This window comes from Styela clava, chromosome 3 (assembly GCF_964204865.1).
Source record: "Styela clava chromosome 3, kaStyClav1.hap1.2, whole genome shotgun sequence".
NCBI lineage: Eukaryota > Metazoa > Chordata > Ascidiacea > Stolidobranchia > Styelidae > Styela > Styela clava.
The window spans coordinates 19,784,888-19,805,055 of NC_135252.1; the positions used below are offsets into that span (position 1 = coordinate 19,784,888).

The 20,168-nt window shown below is 35.2% G+C and overlaps 1 protein-coding gene across 2 annotated transcripts; it reads right to left on the reverse strand.

Annotated features, from left to right (window-relative positions):
• Positions 1-14,385: 14,385 nt before the first annotated feature.
• Positions 14,386-17,420, reverse strand: LOC144421017 (uncharacterized). 2 transcript variants are annotated; one of them, XM_078111065.1, is made up of 3 exons: positions 17,206-17,420; positions 14,885-15,092; positions 14,386-14,600 (listed from the first exon to the last, which is right to left on the reverse strand). In XM_078111065.1, exons 1-3 carry the CDS (start codon positions 17,222-17,224, stop codon positions 14,477-14,479), a joined length of 351 nt encoding a protein of 116 aa, XP_077967191.1. In that variant the 5' UTR covers positions 17,225-17,420; the 3' UTR covers positions 14,386-14,476. The 2 variants fall into 2 exon arrangements, with proteins under 2 accessions (XP_077967191.1, XP_077967190.1); XM_078111064.1 differs by lacking the exon at positions 17,206-17,420 and adding an exon at positions 15,440-15,585.
• Positions 17,421-20,168: the final 2,748 nt, after the last annotated feature.

The window sequence follows — 20,168 nt, forward strand, 5'->3', positions numbered from 1 at the left end:
ACTATCTACGTAACATAAACGATATCGCCCACTTTTATGATCGGTAGTCTAGCGGTAGACATAAAATTGAATTCAAGTTCGACCGATTCATGCGAGATGGTAATACGTCACAGTTCACACGTCCGGCATAACTGATGTGTTTCTTCAATTTGTCAATACTGTGTGGTATCAAGGAATAGAGGAAATGGAAGGTCATCATATATTTTTATAGAGGAAATGAAAGGTCATCATATATTTTATAACCTGATCATGCCTCGTATTATTTTTGCACGACACACAACGTAGACAGTGGTGGATTTCAAAATTTAAGGGCATATTTTCTTTTGTATCAAAATGAGCAACAACAAGTGTCTCACTGCCCTCATTTCAGGAAATGTATAGAATGTCCATAGAATCTTAAAATTCTTTAAAATTGCAAAGAATAATTAACGATAATATATATTGTTTTGGACCTCACAGATGTATTGAAAAAATAAATATGCCTAAAGCCCTAAACAATTACTGATTAAAAATATCAAACCTGTTTAACATATACATATTGGAAACTAACTTCATAGCAAAATTGGAATTGTAAAGGATCTTTATGGGACATCCTGTATCTATTTCCATGCGTAAGCTACATTAACATGCCATGTCCTACATAAATCTCACATTTACATAACTTCCAAAACGCCAAATTTACCAGTGGTGTAAACCAAACAAGTTTAACATTAGCTCTTATGGCGAATGTGATCACCAGAGCAGAAATTTGCAATTTTGGTAATTTTCCAGATGTCTTACATTGTATAAGTGTGCAGTTTTAAGGATAGAATATTTTTTACATCTTTTTTGATATTTTTATCATGATAAACATGGTCAAGATTTTTGATAATCGTTCATTGAAATTTTAAGATGTGCAATGTTTCCGATGACGTCATTCTCACTGTACCATGAGATTCTGCCGACGCGCCGTGCTCTGTGGGTTATGCACTCCAACTGCTCAATAGCAGTTCTAAGTATTTTGCGGCGTCTGAAGCTGCCGCAAAACCATGGCGGTATTTCCAAACCATGGCCGCTATGGCGACTGACATTTTAGCTGCCACGCACCAATGGCAAGCTGCCGTTACCGTGGTAGAAAATTGAAAACCAATGTCGAGTATGTTTGCAGATTGGCCAACATTTTTGTTAGTAGTCTCATTTAGTTTTCACCTCTTGTAGCTTTGGTACGATACCGGTAGTTTAAATAACACTTTAGCATGCCTTCAGTAAATGATTGCTAGCTGTAAAGGTTTAAATGCGTAAACCAGTAAACAAACGTGATAGAAATGATATGGGTTATAGACTGTCAATGTTAAACGCTTCCAGTACCGGTATAATACCCAAACCGACATTAGCGCCGTATTTGGAGCGCATATCCATCCCACAGAGCACGTCGTTGGCAGAATCTCATGGTACAGTGAGAATGACGTCATCGGAAACACCGCTCTCGTTAAAATTTCAATGAACGATTATCAAAAATCTTGACCATGTTTATCATGATAAAAATATCAAAAAAAGATGTAAAAAATATTCTATTCTCCAAACTGCTCACGTTTCCAATGAAAGATATTTAAAAAATTACAAAAAATGCAAATTTCTACTCTGGTGATCATCATCCCCATAAGAGCTTGTGTTAAAATTGTTCTGTTTACGCCACTTTTCTTTTTGTGCGTGGGATGGGTTTTTGATGACTAAGGTCGTCTATTCAGGCTAGACAAATACGAATAAGAATAACTGAGTGAAACCGCGGGCCGCACCTTTATTCAACATATGATTTTCAGTAGTTGCAAGTATAAAAAGTTTAGGTTTTGGTCTTATGACATGCGTTGTTCTCCTGGCACAATTAGCTGTTATAACAATTATAACATCATAAGCATTGATAATAAATAGGGGATTGGAAATACTTGTACGTACCGTATAAATCCATATTAAACTGTATCTTCTCGAACAGCACATCATTTAAGATTGGCACTTATCCGCGGGCCGCACAAATTGTTTTCCTGAGCCACATGTGGCCCGCGGGCCGAAGTTTACACAGCCCTGATCTACAGTGCTATGAACCAAAAAAAGAGGAACGGGTTCGCTGAAATCACGACAGTCCAAGAACTGGTTTGCGCGAACGTGCCAAATGACTGTTCCCCCGACCTTTGACCCCAGAAAAATTCTTCCGATACTTTGTCATTTTGAAGCTTGTTTTAGGAGTAGTTTTGCGAGTTGGTGCCTCTAAACTGGTTTATATGTTTCAGGCCATGATTTTTATTCAAACCTTTCAACAACCTTCCATTTAAAAGGACCGTTTAAAAGTTTATCATAGTCTTTCGCAGCGATTTCTAGACTAATTTTTGATTACTGCAATTAAACTGACACTCCCAAAAAGACGAAATGATTATTGGATTAGTACAGACAACATCAAGTTACGTGACATATCTTGAATCTGCCTGTTTTGTGTGCAAGAATGTATCTCACGATATTTTTGCTGAGTTAAGCAAGATCACCTCACTAAAATTAACTAGCGAACTAGAAACGTAAATAAAATTTAAATCAAACTACCGGTGATAGAACTTAATTCAGATGATCTCAAATCTGCGCCGCTTCCAGCGAGGGAAAGAAAAGACACTTTGGGGTAAAAAATGGTATAGATCGACATAAGCCACGCGTGTCGTTCCGCTGGTCGAATTCGTAAAACAGCGGTGGCAAAGTTTGACAAAATGCAAATACACAAGCATGTTTTCAACTTATCAAGTTTGGTCACACATCATTCTGAAGTGCCTCAAATGTTTATCGGGTAACACAATCCATAGCGTATCATATTTCTTGAATCAACTTAACCTTGCCTTTCTTCGAACATTTCAAAAGCTATGAGGCATAACACCATATGGCAATACAAAAAATAGGTGCTCCCGACGTATGTGTACCAAGATAGCGCACAACTTGAACGTAGTATGTGTACCAGTTTAAGGTTTTCAGGTTGTGCGCCATCTCGGTACAGATACTACGGGAGTGCCAAAAACGTAATATGATTACAAACCCATGTCCTGACATTTTCATAGAGAGGAAAAAAATTACTTATCATTGGATGAAAAGCGCTGCAATTTGTATGGGGCCCATATGCTTTTATTGTTGCTTATTTACGTTAAATTGATTAATGCTGTTTTTATGATGAAGTCGCAGTCGGACAGAATTTTTTGATTTTGCGAAGCAAATCGCGTTTAAAAGACAAAAAGCCTGCGACACATACACAGGTGTAATAAACATCCGTATTGTGGAATATTGGCAATTTGTATATTACAAATTTGGTACTACCGTAGTGCGTGTACCAAGTTGGAATTAGGCCGTAATTTTATTCCAATTTTTCTTATATTTTAGTTCTATTAGGAGTTCAGGGACTGTCTGTGTTAGCCGGGTAAATATTGCAAAAAAAAAATTGCAAAAAAAAATTGCTCCGATATTTGCTCAATAGCGACACCACGTGTCACATCATTAATTAATTAATAACTCGCTAATTATACGACATAATTCATCCAAAATCAATAGGCTTCTGATCCGAGTTATGATGAATGCACATGTAAAATTTGGAGCAGATTGAACCTCGCTTTCGTGAGATATCGCGTTAAACTAACAGACAGACAGACAGACAGACGGACATACAGACAGACAAACAAACAAACAGACAAATACCTATCAACATACTTACCGATCTTAAGATCGATAAGTAACAAAGCTTTCGGTAAAAAAACGTCAATCACAATTTTTCTACAAATCTGACTCTTGTAGGTTTCACGATTTGTATAAGTATATCAACCCAGAATAGACGATCAAATAAAACTCAATATGTAAGTATGTTTTACAATTGTGATTGAAAATATTGCTCCAATTCGTATTCGATCACAATAATAACAATATTCTTCTCTAGGGAGGAATCCCTTCCAAGTTGGGAAAAATAGTTGCGGAGAAAAGGGATATTTTTATATGACCAACAAAGCCCCAACAAACAATACAAAATCCCAAAATATTACAATGCTATCTCTAGCAGGGGTGGGCACGGTTTTTGGATCAGAGGCCAATAATTTCAGCGTTACAAATTTTCAGCGTTACCAATGCAAAGGTGGAAAAGATTGATCCTCGTGACCAAACTAAATTTAAACGCAATTTCAACAAATTCCTTGAAGTATTTTTGATCCAAAACATCAAAATTTGGTTTTAGATTGGTTGTGGCAGCACCAGGCGGCCCAGATTGAATTACCCAACGGGTCCTATACATTGCTTCCTATACACTGCCGGATCAGCATTAACGTTTGCACCCAACAAAGGCTGCAAAATTGTTGTTGATATGTTTGGGCTTGTATCTACAAAAAAGTCCTACAGGCTCCGATATTTATGCACAAGTTACCGAGGTAATCGTTTTACCTTTTTGTCAAGATATTTGATATTCGATAAAGTATAAACTAATATTGGTAATGTAATAATAGGCTACCAATTAAATGGTTGGATACGCACTTATAGAACATCGCAAAGTAAATTAGAATACAAACAAGAGAGCTACGCCCAAATATATGAACACGCAGCGCCACCAAGTGGCAATAATTTTGATGACGTCACATCAAAAAAAAGTAATAGCCTTCTGGAGAAATTTTTTATCTTCAACCACTGAAAAATTCAAGGCAATAGGTCCAGTATTTGAAGAGAAAGGCGATTTCGAAAACGTGTCAAAGAACAAAAAGAACAACAAGAAAAGAGAGAGATCCAATATTGAAACGATCGTTATGTCCACTACGTGTCCAATAAAGCAAGAAACTTGTGCCGTAATAAAGTCTTTCCCCTGGATGGCGATGTTTCACAAGCGTCTTTGGCCTCGATTCACGATGTTTCACGAGCGACCTAATTTTAATGTCAATTTTCTGAATGAAAGCAATTGTGCTAAGTAACATTTTAAATTAATTTAACTTGGTAATTTCAAATTTTTGTGGATTTTGAGGGATTTTTTGACCCTTCGAATAATATGTTAATAAATTGTATATTGAGTTGTGATCGGTTTTGTATACATCGATTTAAACTGCAACATATTCTTGGATTTTGTTTTTATTAAGGGTGAGCGCTTTTTTAAACATAAACTCGGGATAAGATTTCATGTTGGACAGGGAAAAATTGAGTATTGACAAAGGTCACACTAAAGGGCTTGGCGGGCGGTGTTTTTTTTTTCGGGGACTGCTTTTTGCCACTGCTGCTCTAAAATACGTATATATGCTGAGGTACTGGCTGCCAAAATTGAATTTTGGGGCTGAACTTAATCGAGATTGGTCAAGCTTGTTCTCTGACTCGAGAACTGATACCCTTTCAAAAACCGCATGACGAAACTGCAATCAAGCATACCAATAGGTATTTCCAAAAGTTCCGGCAAATACATGCCAAGACGCTTGATCTTTTTCATCACAGCTCCTAATAGGCCAAGGCCTCTAGCCGTACCCTTTATAGGGACAATGGCTGCGAGCTCTGCGGTAATATCAAAATCATCATTACCTCCCCTCAAGAAGATTGCCAACTGAGCATTAACTTTAATTTCAGTGCTTTCGTCAAGAGCCAAGGAATACGATGAAAATTTTCCCGCCTTTGCAAATAAAGTTTCCGCTATAGAGTTCTCAAGCTCTTCCCACAGGACGAGATATGGCTTCGATTGTTTTGCGATAATTTTGCGAATAGTAAAGACCAAGTGTGTAAGCGACTATGGCACCTTTATTTATCGATATCTTCTCCTAGTTGGTTTCGATTCAAAATGGCCCCAATGGCTCGTTTGAAAGTGCTGGCAGAGCGCATTTCAGGAAAATAAACAAATCGTTTGTATCCCATCTTAGTATAATACATAACTCGAAAAATAGTTTTACTCCGATTTTTTCATTCAATTCTGAAAAATACAACGCGGACCACTCAAAATGATTCCGCGGGCCACGGGTTGGACGACCCTGCTCTAAGCGCTGCGCCATTGGGCAGTAACCACGAACCATTTTCGCCATGTGAGCGATTTTTAAACATAACTGTCGAAATAAGGTTTCATGTTGGACAGGGAAAAAATTAAGTGTTGACAAAGGTCACACTAAATGGCTTGGCGGGCGGTGTTTTTCCCCCCGGGTACTGCATTTTGCATCTGCTGCTCTAGAATACGTATATATGCTGAGGTACTGGCTGCCAAAATCAAATTTTGGGGCTGGAACTAGTCGAGATTGGTCAAGCTTGTTCTCTGACTCGAGAATAGATACCCTTTCAAAAACCGCATAACGAAACTGCAATCAAGCATACCTTTGTGTAGTTCAATGATTTTCAAAATAGAGAGAAATAAACACGATATGAGGAGGTGCGATGGGTCATCATATGGGAGGTGCGAAAGTTGTACGAACTACATGGAATAATTGCAATCAATTGAAAACGGCGCTTTTTAGGTCTAAATTTAAAACGATTGATTGAATCTAATCGAGATGGTCTGCGTACTGAGTAACAAAACAACAAAGCGTGAAACTAAGAAAGTAGATCAAAATCTGAATTTTTATTGATAATAATGATCAATACATACATCAAGGCCTTAATCTAAAAAGAACAAAACTTACTTTGAGAAAATAAGTAAAAATATACATTCAATTTTAATTTTTTTTTAAACGTTTATTGAAATATATTTTTAAAATTCCAAATATTCGAAATGTCAAGATTCGCCATTATGTTTTGAACCACTCGACATTGAACGCGAGCGTGGCGAGCTTCTCGTTCGTTTTTGTAAATTTAATATACAAAATGAGGGTTTCACATGATTAAGCAAAAGGCCGTCCAAAATCCCAAATAATTTCTAAATGTCATTTTTAAAATTCTGATGGATAATCCATTTTGCCGTTTAACACAAGATCAAACTTGTTTGTTTCTGTGCCTAAATTCAGGAACCGAAAAACTGACGATATCGAAACTACGTTCTGACATGTAATCATCCATCTCATTAGATAAACAACGTACTGTGGTTAGTTTGCTCGTTCAATTTCTTTACAATAGACTGTTCTTTGGGACTTTTAACGGCGTAGTATGTGTACCAATATGGAGGTAACCAATTTTGTTCGCCTATTTTACACCAAGTTGTGTAAAGCAGGGGTTCTCAACCTTTTTCCTGTTAAGTCCCCCCCCCCCCCCCCGAGTCATGAAATAATCACCACAAACCTCCAGTAATCAGACACCAAACAAAGTTGTAGTATATTAACTAATAATATTTAAATTGTTTTTTAAAGCAGTGGTTCCCAGCCACTGGTCCGCGGACCGACATCGGAAGTTTTTTCCGTCGGTCTGCAATTTGTTTTTCAGTCGTCTCAATTGCTTTACCGAACCTGAAATAACGACGTTATGTTTGTTTATCACGCAATTTCTATTTTGCTAACATATTGCTATTTGCGGTAGCCTATTACTTGCCCGCCGACGTCTTGGCGCGGAGAAATCACACTTTTTGGTTCTGATCACGAAGCCGTCAAAAAGCACTAGAAACCATGCCAAAACATGCAAAAACAGTGAAAACCTGTCAAAAGCACTAGAAACCTTGCCAGAGCGCGCAAATCAGTGAAAAACCACTAGAAACTTGCCATTGCCATTCGCGATCGCGAAGCGTTCTTCGAATCTCTCAAGATTCGGAAAGCCAAAGATTGGCACATTTATTTTTTCTGTTTCTACATACCATTCTGCTTAATATGAACATCCAATTATATAGTTATGAATATTTCTTTGTTCAAACCAGAAAACAGTCATGGACAGTATAATATCCCAATGAGGTTGTTGCGACCTGCAGGTGGCCACTAGACGCCAACAAAAGAAATCTTTCCCATGTGATGTACATCAGGATTGTGAACCTGGTGCCAAGTTACAGACGACTTTGACATTTTTTGTAAATTCATTTTGTTTGATGCATTGAACTGCAGAAGGATTATGATAAGATCAGAACAAAACATTTTGATATTTTTTCACAAGAACGAGGAGAATAGGTCTTCTTCTGGCCAAACTTTGATCTACTTATTTCAATTTTTGGCCGGCGCGCTATTTGTTTTTAGACATTGCATTACATTTCGCAAATATAATGTTATTATTTTCTATTCCACTCATTTCATTTTTTTGCCGGTCCGCGAGTACATTTTATTTAATTTTACCGGTCCGCCAGAAAGGTTGGGAAAAGTATTTATTTCATTTATACAGAACATTAGTGTGAAGGCTGTCCCTGTTCATTGCGGAGCAAACAGCACATTGTCTTTCGAGATTTCACAGTTTGGCTGCAAAGCTGTGGATTTCACATTGTTGAGTCACAATAACGGGATCGGGATCAGGAAAAATCCATGCTAGGTACGCATTTTCTTCTGATAGTAGAGTACATTAAAAAAAAAGCAACACATGAAAATTCAACTGTCATTCAAGTACCCCTGGAAATCTTCTCGTGAACCCCAGGTTGAGAATCCCTGGTGTAAAGGAACAGAAGACCAATGGACAGGGATAAAAATAAGGAAAATCGGAGTAAATTATTGCCCAACCCTGACCTGGTAGACATACTACGGGGATACCTTTTTAAAAAAGTTGTTTTTGTTTCAGCTTTTAATGTCATATAAAATTCTGCAAGGAGGCGTTGAAGAACAACTGGTGTATTTACCGAAATAGCTCTTCCTAAAAAGCAAAAACAAATGGCTGATAAATTATAATCAGCACAACTAGGGCCAAGGAAATTCAGTTCAACCAATAACCGGTTGACTGAGTGTTTAGTAGGCTATGTTGACATTATTCTGATTCATGTTGATGTTTTTCCGTTTCGTTACGAATCACTTAACATTAAATATACCTATAGTCGTTGATATTAAAGATAGTAAATATCACGAATTAGAATTTGTGCATGTGCACGTGAATAAAAATATTTTTATACATAATATGATATACCAATTATATTATTTATATAAGTATGTTAAGGCTGAAAATTACAGTGAAAGTGCTTCAATCATTTCTTATAGAGAATTCACTGGTCAATCACCGTCAATGTGAAAAAGCGGCACAAACCAACTAAAAACAAAAAAACGCCTTAGGTGTATATATGATGATGGGAAATACTGCTACGTTTACGATTCTGAAGCATTTCTCTCCCAAACCTGACTGGTGTCGAAATTGGAAGCCTTGTAATTTGATATTTGGTCACTCTCTTGCGAAAGTTGTACGAACTAAATGGAATAATCGTGATCAATTAAAAACGGCGCTTTTTAGGTCAAAATTAAGAACGATTGGTTGAATTTCATATGTTAAAAACTTTTTTAGCCATGGCCCCAAACCCACATTCTGGCAACGCCTAGGTTTCCATAAAGAGATTTCAATATTAAATGATACGTTTGTGGATAAATTAGATATTTATTCATTATGACGGGGATTGTTATGAATTAAAAACGGTCGGTATTGCTTCACGAAAGAATAAATTTCGTTTCGTTTTATATCACGACACACTTTGCATTCGTTTTGTTAGTTAATGAATAGGCGCTCATATTTTGGATTACAGTTAATGTAAGAATTATTCACATTAATACTACCATGAACGGTAAAACGAACAACCGTTGAATCATTGAAAAAACAATTAAAATGTTCGAAGTTCACCGACAAGTGATTGCAAAAAGAAAACGATTACCACAAAATTTTACTCATCGGGATCTTCGACCAATTGACTGAACTTGAAATGACGTCATGAGCGATAATCATCTAATTACAGCGCTTACTGTGTCAGTTCTAAATTAAGAACGTTAGTTCCCCGAGATAGGGCGGTGTTGCTGCGCATTGGGTAACGAAACAAGCAAAGCGTGAAACTTGGAAAGTAGACCAAAGACTGAATTTCTATTTATAATAATTACCAATATACAGCGAAGGCTTTAACCCAAAAGGCAAAACTGGCTTTGAGAAAATGAGTAAAAATATAATTTTTTATTTTAAAATTAAAATTAAATTATATTTAAATTTAAAATCTTTTTATTGAAACATTTTAGCAAATATTTTGCTTCAGAATATGCTTAAATACCATCTTTAAGATCACCTATTTATTTGTAATATTTTCAAATTTCCAAATTTTCAAAATATCAACATTCGCCATTTTGTTTTATACCCCTTGACTATCGATGCGGGCGTGGCGAGCTTCTCGTTGATTGTATAATAATATACAAAACGAGAATTTCACTTGATTAAGCTGAAATCCCTCCAAAATCCCAAATAATTCTCAAAGGACATATTGGTATATTCTGATGTTTACTCCATTCGGAAGTGTACCCCCATATTCAAACTTGTTTATCAGAACTTAAATTCAGGAACCGAAAAACTGACGATATCGAAACTACGTTCAGGCATATAATCATACAATTGTCAGTACTGCAATTATTTGGTATGATAACTGGATGGTAATAGCTACATAGCCCAATAATACCCACCGATCTTACATGATTTACATGACATGTTGATGTTCTTCCGTTTCGTTACGAATAACTTAACATTAAATATACCTTGGTCGTTGATATTAAAGATAGTAAATATCACGAATTAGAATTTGTGCATGTGCACGTGAATAAAAATATTTTTATACATAATACGTTATACCAATTATATTATTTATATAAGTATGTTAAGGCTGGAAATTACAGTGAAAGTGCTTCAATCGTTTCTTATAAAGAATTTACCGGTCAATCACCGTCAATGTGAAAAAGCGGCAAAAAACAACTAAAAACGAAAAAACACCTTAGGTGTATATATGATGATTGGAAATACTTGTACGTTTACGATTCTGAAGCATTTCCCGCCCAAACCTGACTGGTATCGAATTTGGAAGCCTTGTAATTTGATATTTGGTCACTCTCTTGCGAAAGTTGTACGAACTAAATGGAATAATCGTGATCAATTAAAAATGGCGCTTTTTAGGTCAAAATTAAGAACGATTGATTAAAAACTTTTTTAGCCATGGCCCCAAACCCACATTCTGGCAACGCCTATGTTTCCAATATTAAATGCTACTTTTGTGGATAAATTACTTATTTATTCATTACGACGGGGATTGTTATGATTCAAAACGGTCGGTCTTGCTTCACGAAAAAATAAATATTGTTTCGTTTTATATCACGACACACTTTGCATTCGTTTTGTTAGTTAATGAATAGGCGCTCATATCTTGGATTACAGTTAATGTAAGAATTATTCACATTATTATTACCATGAACCATGAACGGTAAAACGAACAACCGGTGAATCATTGAAAGTACAATTAAAATGTTCGAAGTTTACCGACAAGTGATTGCAAAAAGAAAACTATCAGCACAAAATTTTACTCATCGGGATCTTCGACCAATTGACTAAACTAGAAATGACGTCATGCGCGATAATCATCTAATTACAGCGCTTACTGTGTCAGTTCTAAATTAAGAACGTTAGTTCCCCGAGATGGGGCGATGTTGCTGCGCATTGGGTAACGAAACAAGCAAACCGTGAAACTTGGAAAGTAGACCAAAGACTGAATTTCTATTTATAATAATTACCAATATACCGCGAAGGTTTTAACCTAAAAGGCAAAACTGGCTTTGAGAAAACGAGTAAAAATATAATTTTTTATTTTAAAATTAAAATTGAATTATATTTGAAATTGAAATCTTTTTATTGAAACATTTTGGCAAATATTTTGCTTCAAAATATGCTCAAATACCATCTTAAAGATCACCTATTTATTTGTAATATTTTCAAATTTCCAAATTTTCAAAATATCAAAATTCGCCATTTGTTTTATACCACTTGACATTCGATGCGGGCGTGGCGAGCTTCTCGTTGGTTGTATAATAATATACATAACGAGAATTTCACTTGATTAAGCTGAAAGCCCTCAAAAATCCCAAATAATTCTTAAATGACATATTGGTATATTCTGATGTTTACTGCATTCGGACGTCTACCCCCATATTCAAACTTGTTTATCTGAACCTAAATTCAGGAACCGAAAAACTGACGATATCGAAACTACGTTCAGGCATATAATCACACAATTGTCAGTACTGCAATCATTTGGTATGATATCTAGATGGGATTAGCTACATAGCCCAATAATACCTACCGATCTTACATGATTTACAAATTAAAATTAACTCAACTGTGGACAAGGAAATCCAATTGCACTATTTGTGATAGGCCGACCTATGAGAATACCTATTTTTTTCTAAGGCAAGGCAAGTTTTTATATAAGAAAGAGTTTCTGACAGCACGATGTCGCCAATATTGTGCATATAAAGCGAAATATAAGAATTTTACCTCTGTTATGAATCTGTGGAGTATGGGTGCTATCCTTATTCAATATATATCAATGCTTATGGCCTCAGCGAACGCCAGTCTTCATTTGCACTCACTTGTTTCCCATAAATAAATTGCACGGACTCACATTTACTTTTTGAGCACAATTTATTTAAGATCATCTACGTATGAATCATATAGAACACAATGTTTACACAAGCATATGAAAATGTATCCAAAAGTATAACATAACTGCAATGTACAAATAGATTAGAAAGCAACCTTACTGTAATGTCACTGCAAAATAGGAATATTTAATGTTTTTTAGAAATTTGGGTGTATCGACATAATCATAATCATTATAAAATTGTTGAATATTACCAAACTCATCCATTTCATTAAATAAACAACGTACTGTGGTTAGTTTGCTCGTTCAGTTTCTTTATATTCGATTGTTATTTGGGACTTTTAACTGCGTAGTATGTGTACCAAGATGGAGGTAACCAATTTTGTTCGCCTATTTTACACCAAGTTGTGTAAAGGGACAGAAGACCATGGACAGGGATAAAAATAAGGAAAATCGGAGTAGATTATGGCCCAACCCTTCCCTGGTAGCCACAACAATACATCCCAATCACCATGTTAATACAACCAAACGTACCAATCGCCATTTTAATACAACCAGATATCCCAATCGCCATTTTCATACAACTAAATCACCAATCGCCATCTTAATACAACAATACATCCCAATCATCATCTTAATACAAGCAAACATCCGAATCGCCATTTTGATACAAAAAAATCACCAATTGCCATCTTAATACAACCAAACTCTTTTTACGCCAATCGCTTTTTTAATACAACCAAATATCTCAATTATCATCTTCAATGAATCTTACTACGTTGTCTAAGCTAATCGCGCAATTTTATTTATTCGGTTGGTTCGTTTAAGGTATTTGCTAGTAAGTCGAAAAGAAGCCTATTTGGTTATAGTCGAATCATTCACGAATACATTAAAATAATAAAAATGACGCAAAATAAATTTCCAAAAAGTCGAAAATTTTTCTCTGCCATGGCCTTATTCTGGATACGCCTATGTGTTTATAAATAAATTTTAATATTAAATCTTACTTTTGTGAATAAATTACTTATTTATTCTTTACGAACAATTAGTTTAGCGTTGATGCTGCGCATTGGTTAACGAAACAATCAAAGCTTAAAATCCAATCTTCATCCAATCCAAAAAGAACAAAAACCAGTTGCTTTGAAAATAATAGGTATAAATATATTTTTAATTTTAAACCTGTAACTGTTTTATTGAAATACTTCGGTAAATATTTTGTCTCAAAGTATAATTAGAAACCATCTTAGAGATCACCTATTTATTTGTATTATTTTCAAATTTCCAAATTTTTGAAAATGTAACATTCGCCTTTTTGATTTGAAACACTCGACATTCAATGCGAGCGTGACGAGCTTCTTGTTCGTTGTTGTGTAATAAAAAACAATATGGGAGTTCCAAATGATTAAGCAGGAAGCCCCCAAAATCCCAAATAATTTTTAAATGTCATATTGACTTTTCTGATGTCTACTTTAACTTGACGTCTACCTCAAGTTCAAACTTGTTTATTTGAACCTAAATTCAGGAACCGAAAAAACTGCCGATACCAGAACTACGTTCCGGCGTATAATCACGCAATTGCCAGTATTGCAAGCATCTGTTATAAAATCCAGATAAGAATACTTTTAATAAGACCTACCAAACCCCCATGATTGTTAAACTAAAGTTAAAACCGTGAGTAAGGGAATACAGTTGCACTATTTGCGATTGGCGACCTATGGGTATTCTTTTTCTTGTCCACGGCAGATTATTTTTAGGAATGTAAGTCATAAGTTTCCGACAGCATGATGATCCCGATATTTTTCATATGAAGCGAAATATAGAATTTTAACTCTGTTATGGATCCCCGGAGTATGGGTTCTACCCTTAACTAATATATATCAAGGCTAATGGCCTTGATGTACTCAAGTCCCCATTCGAGCACTCACTTGTTACCTATGAATAAATTGCACGGACTCACATTTACTTTTTGAGCACAATTTATTTAAGATCATCTACATAAAAACGATTTTTCAAAACAACCAAAAGTTTGATATATCGACAAGATGCTTGCTACTGATCTTTCAAAGCGCGAAGATTTGATGTTCCATTGGTGATTGCGAGTTTTCCACTCATCATATCGCGCGCAAAGTCAAGAAATTGCTGACTTCCGAACGGATTGATTCCCATCTTATTGCTGATGTAAAATGCATTATATTAGTTATATTAAAAAATACAGGAACAGGTAAGGTTTTTTTTACTGTATTTTATCTATAGGACTTTTGCTACTTTACACCGAACACAGCTCTGTTTAAAAAATGCCCCATATATGTAAGATAATGCTGTTTTAAAAAAAAATGAATTTATATATTTATTTGTTTGTCTTCATCCTGCCTACACAAATGTTCGGGAAATACACTTGATTGGACTAACTTCAGTTTAAGGAAACAACAAGCTGAAATAAATACGAAAAATTCTCACCAAGCTGTGACAAAGTCAACAATAGTCTGTTTCTTTTTTTCAAGCATATCAATTTCGTGCTGGTTTTTCATTTTTTGTTTCTCCCTCTCCAATCTTTCCCTAACTTCCAATTCTGTCAACTTTTGACTTCGTTTTATTCTTAATTCGTATTCTTTTTCAAGTCTCTTCATTTCTTGCTGGTGTGTGTAGCGATCTTGCGCCATTTCCTCTGTAAAAAATGTCCATCGTGTTTTAATATTTATATATTTGGAACAATCTGAAGTAGGGTTTATATCAGAATATTCATGTGGAATGTAAGTTTCAGTGTCGAATTGCAGTTGTTGATATTTATCTTTGTGTGGAATTGATTTTACAGTGACTGATTCTCTATAACTACTAGATGCGCAGAACAGAATAAAACATTCAATTTAATTTTTATTACATAAGTCTGATATATAAATGGCATATTTTGCTTTTCTTAGATAATATTGGCTAAATGATGAAGATTATTTTCAGCTGAAAATGAAAATTTTACAATTATATGGAAATACCTCCAGCAGAAAAACAAAAACTTACTGGAAAATAGAAATCCCATAATGAGTTTTACTCGGTCAAATTTAGTTAATTGTTCAACTGAGTGTCTCCAAGATCTGGTGTCAACTAAACAATTTAGTTATTTCCTAAAAATCTTTGCAAAACAAAAAAAAGTCAAATATAACATTAAAAACGCTAATATTTGATGATTATGTTTAAATCAATTTAACAAAACATTTCGGATTTTTATTGTGCATACAAAAACGTGCATCTACAAGAACATTTTAATGAATTTCTATATATTTGAATGGACTGGAGTAATAGCATCTCGTAAGCAGCCGTGGAGTAACAAATTTGGGCAAAAATTATTCCCACTTAGGACGTTCCCGCTAACATTAAAAAAAGGTTTTTGTAATTTTGAAAAATTTTGCTCTTTTTTTTCAAAAGTTTTTTTTAATTGCAAACATATTAAATTCCACACACCTTTGAGAAACGTTTGTTTTATCTGACATACCGATATTAGTTTAATAACATGACCAATATAAATTTGAATCTTAGATTCATTTCTTCGAGTTGGAAATATAAGAAAAACCATTCTTCTCGTTTAACAATTATTGTACGAACATACGTGATTAAACCAACAATCCTCTTATGTGCGCCATGACAATAAAATGTGCTTAGTTAAACATGGTAGATTTGTAAACATTTTAGATTTGTAACCAGGAAACATGTGTAAAAAAGTGCATGTTGAAAACGTTCCGCACTTTAAACAAAAAATTCATTCTAACATGTTTTATCGGGCTGTTATATACATCAAAATATACAGTCTACAAATAAATAAAACGAAACTACGGTCACAACTGTGAAGAAAAACATTGCTCATTTTTCGACTGAAAATATTTCAAGATGGCAGTGGGTACTAGATAAAATGAAGTATACAGTATATACCCAGGAAGGCAATTTTAAAAATGGCTGTCGGACTTATTGAGTCTAGTTTGTTGGGTTTCTGTGAATTATCTGCCATTGATTACCAAGCTCAAATATTGACAATGCGTAGATTTTTGAGATTTTTAGATTTTTAATTCTAGTTCGATTAAAGATTAGCTTTGCACAAGCAACTTGAATGCGGGCATAGTAGGATGAACACACTCACAATGAAGAAGGTCTATTTATTGTTAATACTTGCCCATCATCTATGCTGTGCTATATTATTTCAAATGCCACATTTAACAATCCTGCAAGTAGTTTTATTGTTTAGAAAAAAATTATAATGTTTACTCCTAATATTTCGTCCTCCAATTTTAATAGTTTTGAAAATGGAAATCAGTTCTTCAGTTTTCGTGAGTGTTTGTTTTGAGGTTCTTGTTTCATTAATTTTTCTATTCTTTCGCGACATTCCCATTCTCGAATACTTTGTTTTACTTTAACTTTTTCTATCTTGAGCTTTTTCATATTTTTTTGTGTCTGTAGCGATCTTCCGCCCTCTCCTCTGTAAAATTTGTATATTTTTTCTTATCATGTAAGGATATTTGAAACAGTATGAAGTAGGTTTTACATCGAAATATTTACGACCCTGCATTTCAAAATGAATAATTTTCAGTACTACCCAGAATATTCATATACCCAGAACAGAATAAATATTGTGATTCATTTTTTAAAACAAAATTCTTCTGTAGTAATGACATATTCTTAATAATTCTTTGTTGGGTATGGTGTTTAAATATGACTAGTACGTACAATATGAAATACAGATATGCGTTGTATATTGATATATTGATTGAAATATTAAGAATAAAATATTAACTTACTGGAAAACAGAAATCCCATAATGCGGTTTGCTCGTCTAAACCAGGTAAATGTCTTGTGTCAACTAAACAATTTAGTACGAGCAAAACTCTCTGCTAATAAAGTGAAGTCAAACATGCGCTATTATCTGACCATCACATTTTAACAAAAATAAATAAACCTTCTACATACAAAATTGCTACTGTGCATACAATAATGAGTACTACCGAAGTATGTGAACCAAGATGGCGGACACCGGAACGTAGTATGTGTATCAGGTTAAGGATAGGCAATAATTTTATTTCAATTTTCCTTAATTTATTTCTATTACGAGTTCATGAACTAGCTAAGTTACTCCCGTAGTATTTGTACCTGAAATTATGGCATAACCATAACCTCGTACAGAAAATACGTTCCGGTGTCCGCCCTGTTGGTTCAAATATTTTGGGAGTACCCAATAACGTGCATCTACCTGAGGATTTCAATAATTTAATACATCCGAGGCGGCGGACTAACAGAGGCTCGTAAGCAACTTCAAGAAATCTCGGTAACAAAAAAAAGATGTCTTGAAAAGCGGTGCCCATATTTAGTAAATGACAACACCATATATGGATTCCTTTAAGTTAGCAAAATAAAAAAAAAGGTTCCCTCTCGTTCAAAAATTCATGTGACGTACAAACGTGAATAAACCACCAACCTTTTACGTGCGCCATGAGTGAGAGAATTGACTTGGGTAAATATAGTTCAAATTAGTTTTGTTTGAAAAAAGCTTGAAAACATCAGTAAATGCTGGCTGTTAAAAACGTTCCGCAATTTGAACAAAATTACAGATTGAAGTCTCTTTCAATCACAATTTACAAGGTAATTTTGCAGATTGAATCCTTATCTTTTATAAGACTGTAACACACACCAAAGTCTGTCAGGAGTTGAAACAAAATTACAGTCGTATTAGACGGGGTGGGTATCATAACCCCCATTTTGAAATATAAAAAAAAGGATTTTTTGTATCATACATCTCAATTTTTCATAGGTTGAAGCGCTCTTGCACACCACGTTTTCGGACCCACTAGCTGTTACTGTCTAACCTGGCAATTAGAAATGTCAGAGCCCCATCCAGTTTCCCTCATTTGAAAATCCACTGCTATGCCCCTGTACTGTACTTGCATTTTCAAGTTAACCTAATATATTGCAACAAAAGCGCTCAATACAAATAAAAGAAACAAGCAGCGCGAAAGTCTAAGAAAAGTAATTTGAAAGCGATAGAAATAAAGATGGAAAAAAGGGCAAGCAGAGCGTGGTAAAGTTCCTTTTATTTGTCAAGGGGGGAATTTGCACTTGAACAAGGAAAAATCAAAGATATCTGAATTATGATTCGAAGTATCGGTTCCTTAAAAGTATATTAACCTTGGCTACAAATAAAAGCAGCTTAAATGTGGCCACACAATAACAATAAAAATTCCGCCTGTTTTATAGCAAAATTGAAACTTTGTGACTTTTTGTTTCAAAATGTCTCCCGAACATGATGAACATGTTTAAGTGTTTCATACAAACGCCAACATACGTGCTGATTAAAATTCTACATCAATTGAAGAGATATAGCCACATTGTTATGATATCTTTCTACCCACGTGCATCTGCACCCGTTAACGGCACCCAGGACATTTGCACTTGCATACAGATTGTACGAATGCATACTTGCACCTGCGTAATTTTACACCTATGGACATTAGCACCTATGGACAATTGCTCTCTCATTAATTGTAGGTTCGGACATTTGCACTTGCATACGAATGCACATTTGCACATGCATAATATTACACCTACGGACATTAGCAACATAAGTTTGCACCCACATACACATTCCACCCATGGACAATGCATCCATGAACGTTTGCACCCTCGTACGTTTGCACCCACAGACCTTAGCACCCACATACAAATACCAGCCATAGACATTTGCACCGGTGAACATTTACACATATGGAAAGAAGCCCTTGAAGTATACCAAGTTTTATTTCAACTTGACGCATATAAATTAAAAAACTATTTTTATGACAAGTTATGGATGCGAATTCTTTGCAAGCGTGCAAACAACTTGCTCGGTATGAATTTCGACCAAATGTCTGTCGGTACATATTACTGTGGATGTTAATGTACGTGGGTGCTAATATCCAAGGGTGCCAATATTCACGATTCCATATGACTGTGGGTGCATATGACTGTTCGTCCAAATGTTAGTGGGTGCGTTTTATTACCAATCCCACTAAAGAAGATGTCGAAATACCTATATAGATATGTTAAAGTGCAAATGCACTGGGTGCCAATTTACATGCGTACATATGACTGTGCGTGCAAATGTTCCGGCTGAAAATGTCAAGTGCAAAGTTCTCGGGTGTATATGTCTGTGGGCGCAAATGCATTGGGTGCAAATGTACCCGGATGCATATGACTAGGTGCGAATGTCCGCGAGTTAAATCTATATGCGGGTTTTAGAATATTTGGGTGAAAATGCTTGTGGATTCAATTGTTTGCGGGCGCATATGACTGTGTGTGTAATGTCCGGATGCAAATGATCAAAATATTGCATGAACACAAATTGAAGCTATTAGCAACATTGTAATGCGGTGCAACTGTGTCTGAGTTCATTTCCGTCTACTGTATTGTGTGCGTTCGCGTTGTTTTATTCATCACTGGGTAATATTAGAAATCGTTAGTTTTAAACACATCTTTTTCCTCTGCGAAATTTACCAAAAAAACTATTACAATCGGCGGCGATGTGCAAGGCAAATTTATACCTCAGTAGCAGATCAATCGGTGCATTTATTTTCGAAGTTTATGTGATTCCTGGCATGATTGGTTAATCCAGTAGTTTCTAATTATTCCTTTCCTCTCTTTGCCTATTTTGTAACTATGTGCATAAAAAGTAAGTTGTTTATTCAATTTCATCATTATCCAGTGTCAGTTAAGTCACTCCCACTTAGGCGTC

Bases quoted from the DNA above. Each gene is read 5' to 3' on its own strand.
- LOC144421017 (XM_078111065.1), bottom strand. The intron at 14,601-14,884 runs GTGAGAATTTTT...ATTTTACATCAG, and splicing joins GTTGACTTTGTCACAGCTTG to CAATAAGATGGGAATCAATC.